This window comes from Pelodiscus sinensis, chromosome 6 (genome assembly GCF_052426305.1).
Source record: "Pelodiscus sinensis isolate ZL-2025 chromosome 6, ASM5242630v1, whole genome shotgun sequence".
Classification (NCBI taxonomy): Eukaryota; Metazoa; Chordata; order Testudines; family Trionychidae; genus Pelodiscus; species Pelodiscus sinensis.
The window spans coordinates 79,856,052-79,871,634 of record NC_143057.1 but is presented as its reverse complement, the minus strand read 5'-3'; the positions used below and the strand labels follow the sequence as shown (position 1 = coordinate 79,871,634).

Below are 15,583 nucleotides of genomic sequence, written 5' to 3'. Positions count from 1 at the left end.
CCAGTTGCCTTTTTTTTTTAAATTTACAAGTCCGGACTAACTGCCTGCGTATATACGCGGCAGGGACCCGGTAGTTCGAATTAAAGCCCCTAAATCAAACTACTTGTTAAACCTCATTCCAGGAGGAATAACAAGTTGTTCGAACTCGGGCTTTAATTCGAACTACCGGGTCCCTGCTGCATGTAGACACGGGCAGTTGGTCCGGACTTGTAAATTTAAAAAATGGCGACCTACCGGGAAGATACAAATCAAGCGCGAGATATTTAAATCCTGGGCTTGATTTGCAACTTCGAATGCCTACATTAGCCTCCCTAGTTTGAACTAGGGGGCTAGTGTAGACATACCCTAAGGGCTTATCTTCACACTAAAAATATACTTGCTTTAACTATACTAATATAATTAAACTTGCACATCTCTAATGCATAGCCAAAAGAGTTTAATCAGTATAAAAACTGCATGTAAACCAAGACTAAGAAGGGCAATTAAAGTTTCAAAATAAGTACAACTTTCAGCCTTAAGCTTCCAGCCTTTAGTCATTAATGTACAAAATTTCAAAGCATCTTAAAATGTACAAAATTTCAAAGGCATCATTCATTTTCCTCTTAAGAAATATAAAACTAAGGGATCAAAAAGAAAGGAACACATGAGTAAAAGAAATGGGCCAAGAGAAAGAAATAGGAGAGAAAAACAAGGGACAGATGTGAGGACAGTACACAGAAAAGAAATCTATATACTCTTTAAGTTCATTTTGGGTGAATCTCCCACTCGTAGTGGGGCCCATTGCTAAGGACCCATGACTAGGAGAGACTTGCAGAGGGGTTTCTGGGTCTCCTCTGTGCTGCAGAAGCAGTCTCTGTTGGCTTCAAAAAGGACAGTTAAAATGATTGTTTGGATTCCAGTTATCACAGGCCAGTGGAAGGATCATGGGATCTTTGGGACCCTACAAGGAGAGGCTGAGGGATTTGGGCTTATTTAGTCTGCAGAAGAGAAGAGTGAGGAGAGATTTGATAGCAACCTTCAAATTGCTGGGAGAGAGGTTGTTCTCGTAGTGAGGGATGGCAGAACAAGGAGCAATGGTCTCAAGTTACAGTGGGGGAAGTCTAGGTTGAATAATAGGAAAAACTATTTCACGAGGAGGGTGGTGAAGCACTGGAATAGGTTACCTAGGGAGTGGTGGAATCTCCATCCCTAGATGTTTTTAAGTCCCGGCTTGACAAAGCCCTGGCTGGGATGATTTAGTTGGGATTGGTCCTGCTTTGGGCAGGGGGCTGGACTTGATGACCTCCTGGAGTGTCTTCCAGCCCTAGGATTCTATGATTCTATTATTCTATGATTCGCAGGGTACAATGCAGCTCTTTAGCCACTGAAGGCTGCATGTATGTGAATTATTTATTTGTTTATTTATTCATTTATATATTTTTACCCCGCCTCTCTATTTAAAATATTCAAGGTGGCTTCCAAAAAATTTTTTAAACACCATACAAATATATGTACAAATTTAAAATACGAGACCCCAGAGGTACATAAAAACTTTTAAAAACATATAGGCTGTGTCTACATTGGCATCCCTTTCTGGAAAAGGGATGCTAATGAGACACTTCGGAATTGCAAATCCGTGGGGGATTTAAATATCCCCCACGGCATTTGCATTTACATGGCTGCTGCTTTTTTCCGGCTCGGGGTTTTGCCGGAGAAAAGCGCCAGTGTAGATGTGATTTTCCGGAAAATAATCCCTTTTCTGGGAGATCCCTCATTCCTACTTGAAAGCGTCTTCACTGGCGCTTTTCTCTGGCAAAATCCCGAGCCAGAAAAAAGCGGCAGCCATGTAAATGCAAATGCCGCGGGGGATATTTAAATCCCCCGTGGATTTGCAATTCCGAAGTGTCTCATTAGCATCCCTTTTCCGGAAAGGGATGCCAATGTAGACACAGCCATAGAGAAGAGGAACACACACATACAGACTCAAATATTAATAAAAGCATGAGTAAAAAGGGTGGCTTTAACCTGACGCCGAAACAATGCTAACGTTGGCGCCATGCAAATATCTCAAGGAGGAGAATTCTGCAGCTTGGGAGCAAAAGCTGAGAAGGCCCTGTTCTGCGTAGATGTTAATCTCATCTCCACAAGTGGGGGAACATGAAGCAAAGCCTCCCCAGCTGTCCGTAATCCCCAGGCAGGTTCATATAGAAGAAGACGGTCCTTCAGATATCCTGGACCCAACCCATTTAAGGCTTTATAGGTCATAACTAAAACCTTAAATTGTTCCCGGAATCATACCGGAAGCCAGTGCAGCTGCCAAAGCACATGCATAATAATATGCTCCATATAACGAGTATTAGTTAAGACTCGAGCAGCCACATTCTGGACCAGCTGAAGTTTCCGAAGGCTCTTTAGAGGCAGCCCCACATGAAGTGCATTACATTAATCCAGTCTGGATGTAACAAAGCATGGATCACTGTGGCCAAGTCATGCTTGTTCAGGAAGGGTTGCAGCTGGAGGATCAAACAAAGCTGCCCAAAAGCATTCCTTATACTCTCCATTAGCTTCCCTGATTACTTAAGGTTAAATTTTGCCCTAATTTATTAAGACCATTGTTTCATTAAACGGGTCATCAAATGCAGGCAATTTACTAGAATTTTGCAAGGGATTTCTCCTGGTGAGCAGAGAGAAATGATGTGACCCTTGGATAGCAGTTGTCTGCTAGTTTGTTGTTACATGCTTACTTGCCAAGTGCCTGTTTGATGATGTTTTTAATGTGGTCTGTTTAGGGGTGTATGTGCTGAGCCTAATGGCTTGCTATGCAAAGGTGAGATATTACTAACGAGGTTCTGGCCTCTTTAGGATCCCTTGAGAAAGGAGTGTAGCTAACTCAGGGAAAATAGGGATTTGAAAAGGCCTGCTCATGTGCAATCAGGAGTTTTGCAAGTCAGTTTAGAGAGGGAGCATGTGACTCAGATACAACCACTAAATATTTTCTAATTTTTGGCCAGCAATCTCCACTTCACCCTCCCAAGAGAAGCCCCCCTCCTTCCACCCCTCTCCCCCAAGAACAAAAACAAATAAAAAAGCCCTGCAAGAACAAATATAATGCAGGGAGACATCCTCTTCCAGAATGTGGGCTATCCAGCTTACTGCACTGGATGCAGCATATATGATGCAGTATTTGGATGCAGTATTTGGTCCTGCTATGAGGACAGAGGACTGGACTCAATGACCTCTCGAGGTCCCTTCCGGTCCTAGTATTCTATGATTCTATGATTATCTGCCTTATGAGGAAGGCATGGGATCTTGAGACTAGAGTGGCTGAAGTGAAGATATTAAGGGAAGAAAGAAGTACAAAGAAGAGAGCAGAATGGTCTCACACCCAGTCTGACAGACTGTCTGCTGGTAAGGAGGATGAATGTCTTCTTGGAGAAGGAGAGCATCAAGCTGTAGCAGAAGGAAATGATCCCATAGTTGGGGCCCTCCTTCCAGATGATGCCATGGTATCCTCACCCATTAAGGATAGCTCTCAGGGGAAGCAAAGCCCAGTTATGAGGAAGAGACAGCTAATAATAATAATGGAGGATTTGATTATTAGAAGTATAGACAGTTGGGTTTGTGATGACTAAAGGAACGTCATGGTGAATTGCCTGCCAAGTGCAAAGGCTGTGGTGATCGCGATACCTACAGGTAGACTAATGAGAAGTTCTGGGAAGAAGGCAGAGGTTGTCGTTCAGCAGTTGCCAGTAACACAGGGAAAGGTAGAAAAGAAGTAATGGAGGCCAAATTTAGGCTTTTAAGTAAGAGAATGAACTCCAGAACCTTCATAGTTCAGTCTCTGAAATGTTTCCAGGTTCACATGTGGGGCCATTTAGACAAGCTGAACTGCAAGGTCTCAATGTATAGATGAGGCGCTGGTGTCTGAATCAGGGATCAAGGTTAACTAGGAACTGGGCTCCATCTAAATCAAAATGGAACCAGACTGCTGACACGTAAAATTAAAAAGGTTGTAGAGGACCTAAATTAAAGGCTCGGGGAAAGTCCAGCAGGTGCAGAGGAGCACACAGTTCAGAAAGATACGTCCCTTAAGGGAGGATTTATTAACGATAATGCTATCTCCTAATAAAGAGGAGAGGATAAGCTGATAAAGCACATCTAGGAATAAAAGAGGAACAGTCAAACAAAAAAAGACCCATTCACTTACATCATATGTGTAGCAGAAGTCAAAAAAGCAAACAAAATGTTGGGACTCATTAAGAAAAGGATAAATAATAAGTGAGAAAATATCATGCTGCTTCTATATAAATCCATAGTATTTCCATATCTTGAATCCTGAATGCTGATATGATCACTCTATCTCAAAAAAGAAAGATATATTGGAATTGGAAAAGATTCAGAAAAAGCCAACAAAAATTATTAGGCATAGGGAACCGTTTTCATATGTTGAAAAATTAGTACAATTGGGACTTTTCACTTTGGAAAAGAGACAACTAATCAAGAATATGATAAAAGTCTATAAAATCATGACTAGTTTGCATAAAGTAAATAAGGACACATTATGTACTCATAACACAAAAAATAAATTAGTAGGTAGCAGGTTTAACACAAACAAAAGGAAGTATTTTATCACACAATACACTGTCAACCTATGGAACTCCTTGCCAAAGGATGTTTTGAAGGCCCAGAAAAAAACAGCATTCAAAAAAGAACTAGAGAAATTCATGGAGGATAGGTCATCTGTGGTTATTTGCAGGATAGGCACAGATGTTGTCCCTAGCCTTTGTTTGCCTGAAGCTGGGAATGGGAGATAAGGGATGGATCACTTTAAGATTGCTTGCTCTGTTCATTCCCTCCAAAGCACCTACCATTGGCCATTGTCGGAAGACAGGATACTGAGCTAAGTGGACCTTTCATCTAACCCAGTAGGGCTATTCTTATGTTCTATGTTCTTGTAAGTGTCTGAATACAAATACTAGAAGTCTAAATACTAAAATAGGTGAACTTGAGTACCTGGATTTATATAATGATATTGATATAATAGGAATCACAGAAACTTAGCAAACATTATAATCAATGGGACGTAATAATATCAGAGAACAAAACACATAGGAAAGACAGAGTAGGTCATGTTGGTGGGGGATTGGTACCATATGTGAAAAAAGTATAGATCCAAATATAGTAGTCTTAAATTAATCACACTGCATCATAGAAACTCTATGAATAGAAATTCCATAATAAGAGTATAGCAGTAGAGCTATACACTGGCCGTTTGACCAGAAAGTGGTGGTGTCTGAAATGTTCAGGAGGATTAGAGAATCTACACAAACAGAAAATTCAATAATAATGGGGGATTTCAACAATCCTCATATTGACTGGGTTCATCACCACAGGACAAGATGATGAAGTCTTAGAGACTTCAGCTGTGCTGAAGAATGCTCCTGGCTCCTTTACTTAGTGGTGCTTTTTGCATGGAGCATTTTACCCCTGTGTTCCAGAGCCTGAATTGACTTCCAGCTCATGTCTAAATGTGGATCTTTTCATGTGTTGTGCAGCTCTAGGCAAAATCCTAAATAGAGCCTCTGGGCACTACCAGGGTACAAATAATAATTTACAAAATAATAATTAATTGTAAAAACATCAGGTGTGGAGCATAACCTGTGACAGAGTGTCAGGGACCCCTAACCCTGTACCCCTGTTGGCAGCAAGATGTGACTCCACCAGACAGTAAAATAGAGAGAATTTATTGCTTCTCAGAGATACAGCATGGCCCGGGTTCGATGTGGACATAGGAGTAAGGGGGCTGGTAGCCTTAGACCCCTTGAGGCAGGGGTACACAGGCCCCTGAGCCCCCAGTACTCGACTTAGTCTGTTCTCATAGACTCATAGACTCATAGACTTTAAGGTCAAAAGGGACCATTATGATCATCTAGTCTGACCCCCTGAACAGTGCAGGCCACAAAATCTCACCCACCCCTCCCAGAATAATCCTCTCACCTATATCTCAGATATTGAAGCCTTCAAATACGTTGAAGACCCCAAGATGCAGAGAATCCTCTAGCTGTGATCTGTACCCCATGCTACAGAGGAAGGCAAAAAACCTCCAGGGCCTCTGTCAATCTACCCTGGAGGAAAATTCCTTCCCGACCCCAGATATGGCGATCAGCTAAACCCTGAGCATGTGGGCGAGACTCATCAGCCAGACACCCAGAAAGTTCTCTATAGTAACTCCTATCATCCCTCCGTTGACCTATTTCCCACTGATAATGAATGGTCAATTAGTTACCAAGATCATGTTATCTCATCAAACCATCCCCTTCATAAACCCATCTAGTTTAATCTTGAAACCAGATAGATCTTTTGCCCCCACTACTTCCCTTGGAAGGCCGTTCCAGAACTTCACTCCTCTAATGGTTAGAAACCTTCGTCTAATCTCAAGTCTAAACTTCCTACTAGCCAGCTTATATCCATTTGTTCTTGTGTCCACATTGGTATTAAACTTAAATAATTCCTCTCCCTCCCTGGTATTTATCCCTCTAATATATTTTAAAAGTGCAATCATGTCCCCCCTCAGCCTTCTTTTGGTTAAAGTAAACAAGCCAAGCTCCTTGAGTCTCCTTTCATAAGACAGGTTTTCCATTCCTCGGATCCTCCTAGTGGCCCTTCTTTGTACCTGTTCCAGTTTGAATTCATCCTTCTTAAACATGGGAGACCAGAACTGCACACAGTATTCCAAATAGGGTCTCACCAATGCCTCGTATAACGGCACTAACACCTCCTTATCCCTACTGGAAATACCTCACCTAATACATCCCAAGATCGTATTAGCCTTTTTCATGGCCATGTCACAATGGCGGCTCATAGTCATTCTATAATCAACCAGAACTCCGAGGACCTTCTCCTCCTCCGTTACTTCCAACAGATGTGTCCCCAGCTTATAACTAAAATTCTTGTTATTAATCCCTAAATGCATAACCTTACACTTCTCACTATTAAATTTCATCCTATTGCTATCACTCCAATTTACAAGATCATCCAGATCTTCCTGTATGATATCCCGATCCTTTTCTGAATTGGCAGTAGCTTCCAACTTTGTGTCATCTGCAAATTTTATTAGGACACTTCCACTTTTGGTGCCAAGATCAGCAATAAAAAGATTAAATAAAATTGGCCCCAACTGATTCTCTTCATGTTTGCTCAGCCAAGACTTCCCCGTCCCATCCCCAGGCCACTCACTCTGCCCAGGTAGCCACTCTCCTTCCTTTGTTTAAAATCCTTCCCCAGCCACGTGAAAATTTGCAAGGCCATTGTCTACATGCCTGTCCACAGGGACCACCCCTTGCTGGGCAGTGCTTACAGACACAGGCCAGTAGGAGTCACCCACAGCCCAACACAGCAACTAGTGAATGCCCAACCAGCATGGACCCAGGACCACAAGAGTGTAAAGCCCTCCAGCTATGTCACATCACCAGTGATGCCCTTTCCACTTTGCAACCTGGCTGTGTCTAGACTGGCCAGTTTTTCCGGAAAATCAGCCGCTTTTCTGGAAAAACTTGCCAGCTGTCTACACTGGCCGCTTGAATTTCCGCAAAAGCACTGACTTCTTACTGTAAGAAATCAGTGCTTCTTGCGGAAATACTATTGTGCTCCCGTTCAGGAAAAAGTCCCTTTTGCGCAAAGGGCCAGTGTAGACAGCTCAGATTTGTTTTCCGCAAAAAAGCCCCAATCGCGAAAATGGCGATTGGGGCTTTTTTGCGGAAAAGCGCATCTAGATTGGCATGGACGCTTTTCCACAAAAAGTGCTTTTGCAGAAAAGCGGAAAAGCATCTGTGCCAATCTAGATGCTCTGTTTTGAAAATTCTTTTAACGGAAAACTTTTCCGTTAAAAGCATTTCCGGAAAATCATGCCAATCTAGACGCAGCCCTTGTGTATCTAGGGAAGCCCCCATCAATGCTTGTACTCTATACCATGCAGTGCAGTTTTTTCTTTCACCCACAGAAATTGGTCCAATAAAAAATAGTATCTCACCCACCTGTGCTCTATACTGGCAGTTCACAAAGATGATGTGCAAAGCTAAATAAAGTCCATTGATGTTGTGTATATCCGCAAGTGAGGTTAGGGCATTTTTAGTAAAGGATGCTCAACTGTGAAATTTACTCTCCCACTTGGTCTTAGAGAGCTTGAATCAACTGACCTTCAGGGATCTCAGTAAAGCTGGACTGTAATAATTACTCAGGCTTATTCTGAGGAGGTTGAGTTGAAAGGGAAAAACCTCAGATTTTGGAGGCGGGGGGGGGGGGGGCAGGGGAGGGAGATCAGGGAGCATGGTCTAGCAGCTGTTTTGCCAGCTTTTAACTATTCTGCTATACCCTTATGTAAATCACATTGATTGCATGCAGAGAGACTGACAATAAGTGAATTGTACAGCTTGAAAACTTAACCCAAAGTAGTAGGTGAATAAGCAATTTTAGGAGGTGAAATTTAGGTAGAGCTGTCTTTGAATTGGTTTAAATGTTTGTTTCCAGATTATCTTTCCCTCAATAAATAAATAAATAAATAAAATAAATAAATCCAGTGCTATGAAGCAATAAAGTTATAGGATAATAAAGGAAGACCTAGACATAAAATTGACATTTGGAAATGAATGCTCACTCTCTCACAGTACCATTATGTCTTCAATTTGATTTGACCTTCATAACATGAATTTCTTTATAGTGAAACCAGTTCTCAGCGAATCCCATTTGACCTTGAAGATATGAGGGCCTGGTCCTAACAAGTGCAGAACACTTGTAACTCCCAATGCCTTTCCAGGGAATTGTGAGTGCTCTGTATTCTTATGGTACCACACCTTAATCTGATCATTTACTTTTATAAGGAAGCTCAAATAGCATATTTTAAAGAAAAAGGCATCAAACTTTCTCCTCTCTCTTTCTCTCTCTCCTCTCTCCCTCTCACAGACACAGCAGTAAATCACATTTCTTAATACAAAAATGCATATGTTAGAGTGATTATTTCAGCCTATGCTAGAAAACATAAAAATGAGGAAAAGCAAATCTCTGCCTGTCCTTATTGCTTAAATGTCCTGGCTTTCCTCATAAAGGATGACCCTCAACAACTGAAGCTGGGACTGAAAAAAAAAAAACAGCTGCATTGTGCTGCAGACTCAAATCCTGATACAGCTCTAAGCTTTAGGATTCAAATGAACCCAACAGGATTATGCAGAGAGGCAGTATAACTCTTTATATGAATTAGAGCTATGTGGAAGGACATATTTCCTTTGGGGTAAGCTACTTTTTCTGATGTCTGTGTTTCCCTATTCAGATTTAATTTCATTTTCGTTCTAAGTAATAATCAGCCATTATCACACTTCTGTGATATGAAGATTTGCTATGAGCCAGCCTTAAATCATATTTATACCACAATAAAGTAAAGGTATTTAAATCTGCTGCAGTTGCTTTTACTTTAGGCTTCATTTCTTTTTTTTTTTAAATATACTGGCTTTTACTCACAAATTATTGCAATTATTGACTTACTGCTATTAAAAGTAAGAAATGCAACTTTCATTTTCCAAATTTCTTAGAGTATAATAATTCAACAGAACAGCAGAAAAAGGGCTCAATATTAACAGTGTAAAAATTGTCAGTGCAGCAGGACTGAAAATTAAGGGACATTAAGCACAGCATTATATGTCTGAAGAATATGAATGTATTGGTAATTTCTGTTGCATATATCAGTATTTCCTTACCTTGGATGTGAATAATTCTGTCACGCTCCAGAGTGTAGTTGCCAGTATGTTCAGCCCAGCAGATAGAAATCAGCACCAGAAAAAGTAGACTCTTCATTTTTATAGCCGAAAGAATCTTCTTCACTGTGAGAGCATCATATACAAAAAGGCTTGTGAATTTTAGAAATCTTTACAGTGTTGCACTGCAAAACTTGTTACAGGCTGCTCATGGTATAGCGGTCTATAAAATATTTAACCCTCTCTGCTGAAAAGTTACAGTAGCTAGTATTTTTAGGCATGAAGACAGAAGCTTTTCTCATTAGAGTTACCTGTATCTTATTAAATGAAATTAGAAATTAAATAATTTTAACTCTATTCAGAAATGCAAATATGAACATATACACATACAAATAAACATGCACAAAATAAACAACTTGGAAGACCTAAGGTAATCAATGACTGTGCTTATAAAAATGTTTTAGTGTACTTTTGGTTTTCCAGAACAACTCCATGTAATCTATCATCATATGCTGTATAATACAAACAAACAAAAATTAATCCTTAGCAAGTAAATAGTATTTTCATGGCTTTTGGCATTTTAGTCCAGGCTGCAAGTTAGCTTAGCAAACTGGGTGCTAAGTTTATTTGATTCTAACAGAAAAGATGAGAGAATATTTGTCAGACAGATCAGAAAAGCTAGATTTTATTTCAGATCCACTTACCATTTTAAAGGGTGCCTAAGTATACAGTGAAATGTTGGGAACCATGCACAAAGTAGGTTAGAGTTGTATAGGCTAGCACTGCAGTTGCCCTGATTGATTTTTCATTCATTTCTACCTAGAATGCTGACGCACTAACTTAGTGTGCCAGGTAGGGTCTCTGCAGTCAGCAGAGCTGAGCGCTGCAGGGAAAATCTCTGCCAGCCTCAGAGTAATAATTAGGCAAATGAAGACCTGAAATAGATAACAAGGCATAAAATACAAGAGGTCTTATGCAGAGGGCTTAGGCTGATGTGTTCATGGCAATCACTTTTAAAACACTGCATTATCTAAATAAAAGAAATATATTCTCAAGCTTCTTTCAAGACACTAGGATTTTTTTAATAAGCTTCAAATAATATTATTAAATACTGCTACTTATGATATAGTCTTAATATAACGTACTAACAGAGAAAACACATTTTATTTTCTCGCTTGCTTATAGCAAAGTTAGACATGAGTCTGACCTCAAGCCCCAGATCCAAACATCCCCAAATTTAGGGGAGTGCTCACTGTCAGAACCTAGATCAAAATCAGAAATTTGCAAATAGTCTCTATCCGTATAATACACTAACCCCTCTATAATACACTATTTAAATAAATACTCATGAGGTGTATCGAATCCAGATCCAAATATGATTTGAGCCTATCTCTAGTTATAAGCTAATAACCACAAGTAGAGCAATTATACTGCAATTTTTCCCCATAGCAGAACTTTCATATCAGAATGCGAGGGACAAGAACAAGGACAGAATGTTAACAAACAAGGGTCCAACAGTCAATTGACCTTACCTTTGACAAAGGTGAATCTTATTGTTAAAATGGATTCTAGAATAATTAAAGTTTGAATTTTGCTTTCTTTAACAATTTTTGATGCAATGATTCAGTGATCTCTTGGGTAGTCTTTGCTGGACTGGTTCCTATGGTTCCAAGATGCTTTTCTCTGGTAAAACCCACAGAGAAAGACAGATAGTAATGTCACAATACCTTGCTCTGTCAACTGGTGACTCCCAATGTACTTAGGGAAAGCATTTTCTGTAATACCTTTAGGATGAAATTGGCCTATTGGGTCATCAGGCATTGTACAAGCTTGACACCGCCATTCTATGAGATATGTCAGTTAACCCACTACAGGCTTGTCTTGTATAAAAACGTAAAAGGCATGTATAATTACATGCCTGTGGACTAAGCCAGGATCTTAATGCATGTCTTTGGAGGTGAAAGGCACTAGCTAGTCCCCCCTCCCTGCCCCCACAAAATAATGCAGGCAGCTATTCTCAGCTGGGAAATAGCCTGTAAGTGGCTGTTGCAGCCAGAACATAATTTAGAAAGGCTAACCTAGTTTGGAGGCTGATACCAAGAGCACAACAATGGTTTCCATTTCCATTGATGTGCTTCGTGCAGGAGCAAAATATCAGGAGTAATAGGTCATAGATGTCCAGTAATATGAGTCATTTCTCAAATGCCCTCTCTTAGTCCTCTATCAGGTTGCATATCACAGTCATACATTTTTTTGTCCATGACTCTTCTCCATAATTTTTTTTTGGTAAGGCAGGCTTTGCACAACCAATCCTAGTAATGGTATGGTAGACCTGCATACCTCAGTGGTAAGGAGCATCTTTCTCTCTCTGCTACACAATCTGACTACGTAGAAATAAAAGGTCAGTTGTCAGACTGAAGAGAGGTAACTAATTATGTCACCCAGGGGTCCATGCTGAGATGAATCCTATTTAACATATTCATAAATGCTCTGGATAACAGTTCTGACCTGATGTGGCTTCCCCTTGGTTTGGGTTTAGATCTACTGCTTCTTCCACAAAGAATAGGAAACTGCAAATTGGGAAGCTCACAGTTTTCCTTCCCTGTAAGTTTACCATGAGAGAGCATGATTGACCTCCTTGGATACTATATTTATCATCAGTGGGGCAGCTTTGTGCCTTACATTTCTGAAGCATACTGTCTAATATGAAAATATAACAGAACTCAGACTCATTAACCAAGTCCCCCTTATTCCTTTTGCTTCCTTAATATCACTCAAGAGCTAAACTAGACAAACTGATCTCACCACCAAGAACAAACTTGAGTTTTGGCAGACAACAGGAGGCTACAGGCCCCAAAACACCCTATTGTGAAAACACCCTATTGTCTGGGGTATTTAACCCCAGGAACCAGCAGCATGGATGACCCAATGGGACGTAATGGGACAATGTCCATAATGGGACAAAGGAGAAATTCCTGCGGCAGCAGTTATGATTTTTTAGCCACCCCTTAAATTATGACCAAAACCAAATAGGAAGTTGACATCCAATGCCGAGCACCAGAAGTGTTCAGGCCAGTCAAGCTCATCAAGCTGCCCACCTCTCCAAACAGTTCCACTGGTGTCTCCCTTACCATTTCATTAGTCATAGATCATTTGTATCCTTGGGAGGTTGTGACAAATAGGTGCCAGATTGCCAGTATTTATGGATAACAAGTTGCCATAATAATCCTCTACGCATAGGCAGAATAGATCAATGAAAATGCAGCATGACTCCTCAGGAATATCTGAAACTTCCTTTACTCTACTGCTCCTCCAGAAAGAAAACAAGGTGAGGGAAATGTCTGAAGCATCTCTGCAGTGACTAAAGATAATGAGCTTTTATCATGAACACATAGGGACTCATATTTAACCAGCTGAAACCTGAAGATTCTACTTAGCACAGATTAGAAATGGTTTCTTTTTATTTTTTAGTCACTGACCTATTTGGATGCTGCTGGGTTTTTTTTTTCCAACTGTGGACCTTACAACAATAATTCATTATAGACAGATTACTACTATATTTTGTGACCATCCTGGAAAATAACAGTTTATAGACTACAGTTAATACAAAATTATACACCATGAATGTACAAGGGTTTTGTAAAATGAAATCAAGGAGGATCACACTCTGCAAAGTATAGTGCAGGGATCAGCAAACTATGGCACGTGGGCCATAAGTGGCACGCGAGGCAGGAGCTAATCCCCACTCCTACTCCCCTGTGCAGCCACTGGAGCCCTCCCTCTTCCCTGGCAGCAGTTTAGGAGCGCTGGTGCTGAGGCTCCTCAATGGCGCCTCTGAGGCTGGCCCAGGACCATGGTAGCAGTGCCTCCAGCATCTGGGACTGGCCTGGGACCACGTGGCTGCAGTAGCAGGTCTGGGGCCAGCCCAGGAATTATCCTTCCAGCGTTTGGGGCCAGCTCAGGACCATATGGCCACAGTAGTGGCAGCAGCGCCTTTGGCCTATGGGGCCAGCTCGGGACTGAGTGGCCGCAGAATTTGCTGAAGCAAACGCAAATCCAGATAAACCTCCCCAATCATGCCCAGACCCCCACACCTCAATCCCCCTCACTTGCTCCCCTCTTGAAGACGCTGTACCTCTAGCTTTGCTCTGACACCCATGTTCCTCCCTCCTGGTCAGACAACCTACCCAAATCTTGGTCTGCACCCTCCACCCTAGTCTGGACAGACACCTACCCTCACCATGCTCCTGCACCCACCATTGCTCCTGTACACTCCCTCCTGGCCACACACTACTCCATTCCTTGCTCCTGCTCCCTCCACCTGGCCAGACACCTTACTCCCAGCTTGCTTCTGCACCCTACCTTTACCCAGACTTTGCAACCTCTCTCTCTTCTGCATCCCACCTCCTGCACCTTATCCCTATCCCACTCGCTGGCAGCCCTGAATCGCATCCCAGGCCCTAAGGGGGTTCATAAAATCCACTATCTCCAAAACCCCTGAAAAGTAAATCTGGCCCATAGGAAAGCCTGAACCTCAGTCCTCCCTGTGCCTTCCCCTCACCCCATGAGGTTAGAGCATCAGAGGAGTGAGGTATCTCAGTTGAGGGTCAAATCAGTGAGGGTTGGGGGGTTTGGGAGAAGATTTTTTGCTTCTCACTTGTGTGGTCCCCAACTGATTTTTCTGTGGGTCACTGGCCCCTAACCCCCAAAAAGTTCCCCAGCCTGCCACAAATAAAGAAAACATTGAAACCTTTTTGTTGGACATAAATTAATATTTTACTTTATTTAAAATGAAGTTTGATAAACTAACATGAGAAAATTAAAATGTTTAGTCTATTTAATACATTAAATTAAACCACCATTCTCCCTAGTTGCAGTTAGTTCAGAAAATATGGTTACTGAATGTAGCCTGCGCCAACCTGCCCCTTTCCCGTCCTCCCCCTGGCAGCACGCAGATCCATAAATAGAAGTGAATAAGTTAAATCTTGGCACGCTATAGTGGCTGCCTGTAATTCAAACACTGTAATTCAAGATCTACATTTAGTACATAAACCCTTAAACAATATTGGCTCAATTTATGTGAGTTGTTGTTTGGTGTCTCACCTCTTGTTAGGGCACTTGTCCTCAGCAAAATGGAATCGATGACAGACTTGTGTTATATTTTTGAGATCCTTTTAAAGTGATCCTCTTTTTAATATGTCATGTTATAATAGCAATTTGGGCATTATTCATATATTTGAGAGAAGCAAAGTCAGCTATGACAGGGAGCCATGCTCTTTTGTTCTCAACCTAGTGCTAACATTGATTCAGTATATAATTATGTGGCAATTTAATTACTACTCTATTTGGACACTTAAAGCTTTGGATGGAATGTTTTTACTAATATGTACATTAAAATAAAATAAATATATTTGAGTAAGTCACTTAGGCCAGAATGCTGAAAGGTACTAAAACTAAGACACCTAAATACATATTTAAGCAACAGAAAGAAAGTGAGGAAGATTTTTCAAAGTCACTGATAGTTAGATATCCAGCTCCCTCTGAAAACTAATTGTAGCTTGGTGTCTGGCTTCCAAAATTTCCTCCAAAAGTGCTTAATTTTAGATAATTGTTTTCCAAACTGTTACAACCATAGCACCATAGGGTTAGAAGAAACCACAAGGGTCATCTTATCCATTCATCTGCCAATATGCAGGAGTTCTCATTAATCTCTGCATTCCAGGTTTTTTGTCTGGTCAATGTGGCTGAAAGTTTCAAAAGCTGGTGCTTACAATTAGGCTCCTCACTCTATATTTAGATAGATCTAGCAGATTTCTGAGCAGAAGGGCCTAATTTCTAGAGATGCTGAGCATGAACAGCTC

At 41.1% G+C, this 15,583-nt stretch overlaps 1 protein-coding gene across 4 annotated transcripts in view; it reads right to left on the bottom strand.

The window, feature by feature from the left end:
• The window catches only part of HAPLN1 (hyaluronan and proteoglycan link protein 1), an 87,524-nt gene that overhangs the window by 39,535 nt on the left and 32,406 nt on the right, over window positions 1-15,583 (bottom strand). For 3 of the 4 annotated variants that reach the window (XM_006124342.5, XM_006124341.5, XM_006124340.5), the window contains exon 2: window positions 9,726-9,848. In XM_006124342.5, the coding sequence (XP_006124404.2) occupies window positions 9,726-9,822 (97 nt within the window). In that variant the 5' untranslated portion in view covers window positions 9,823-9,848. Of the gene's footprint in view, window positions 1-9,725; window positions 9,849-10,426; window positions 10,546-15,583 lie in introns of those variants that run through there. The other variant, XM_075932192.2, reaches the window with a different exon arrangement.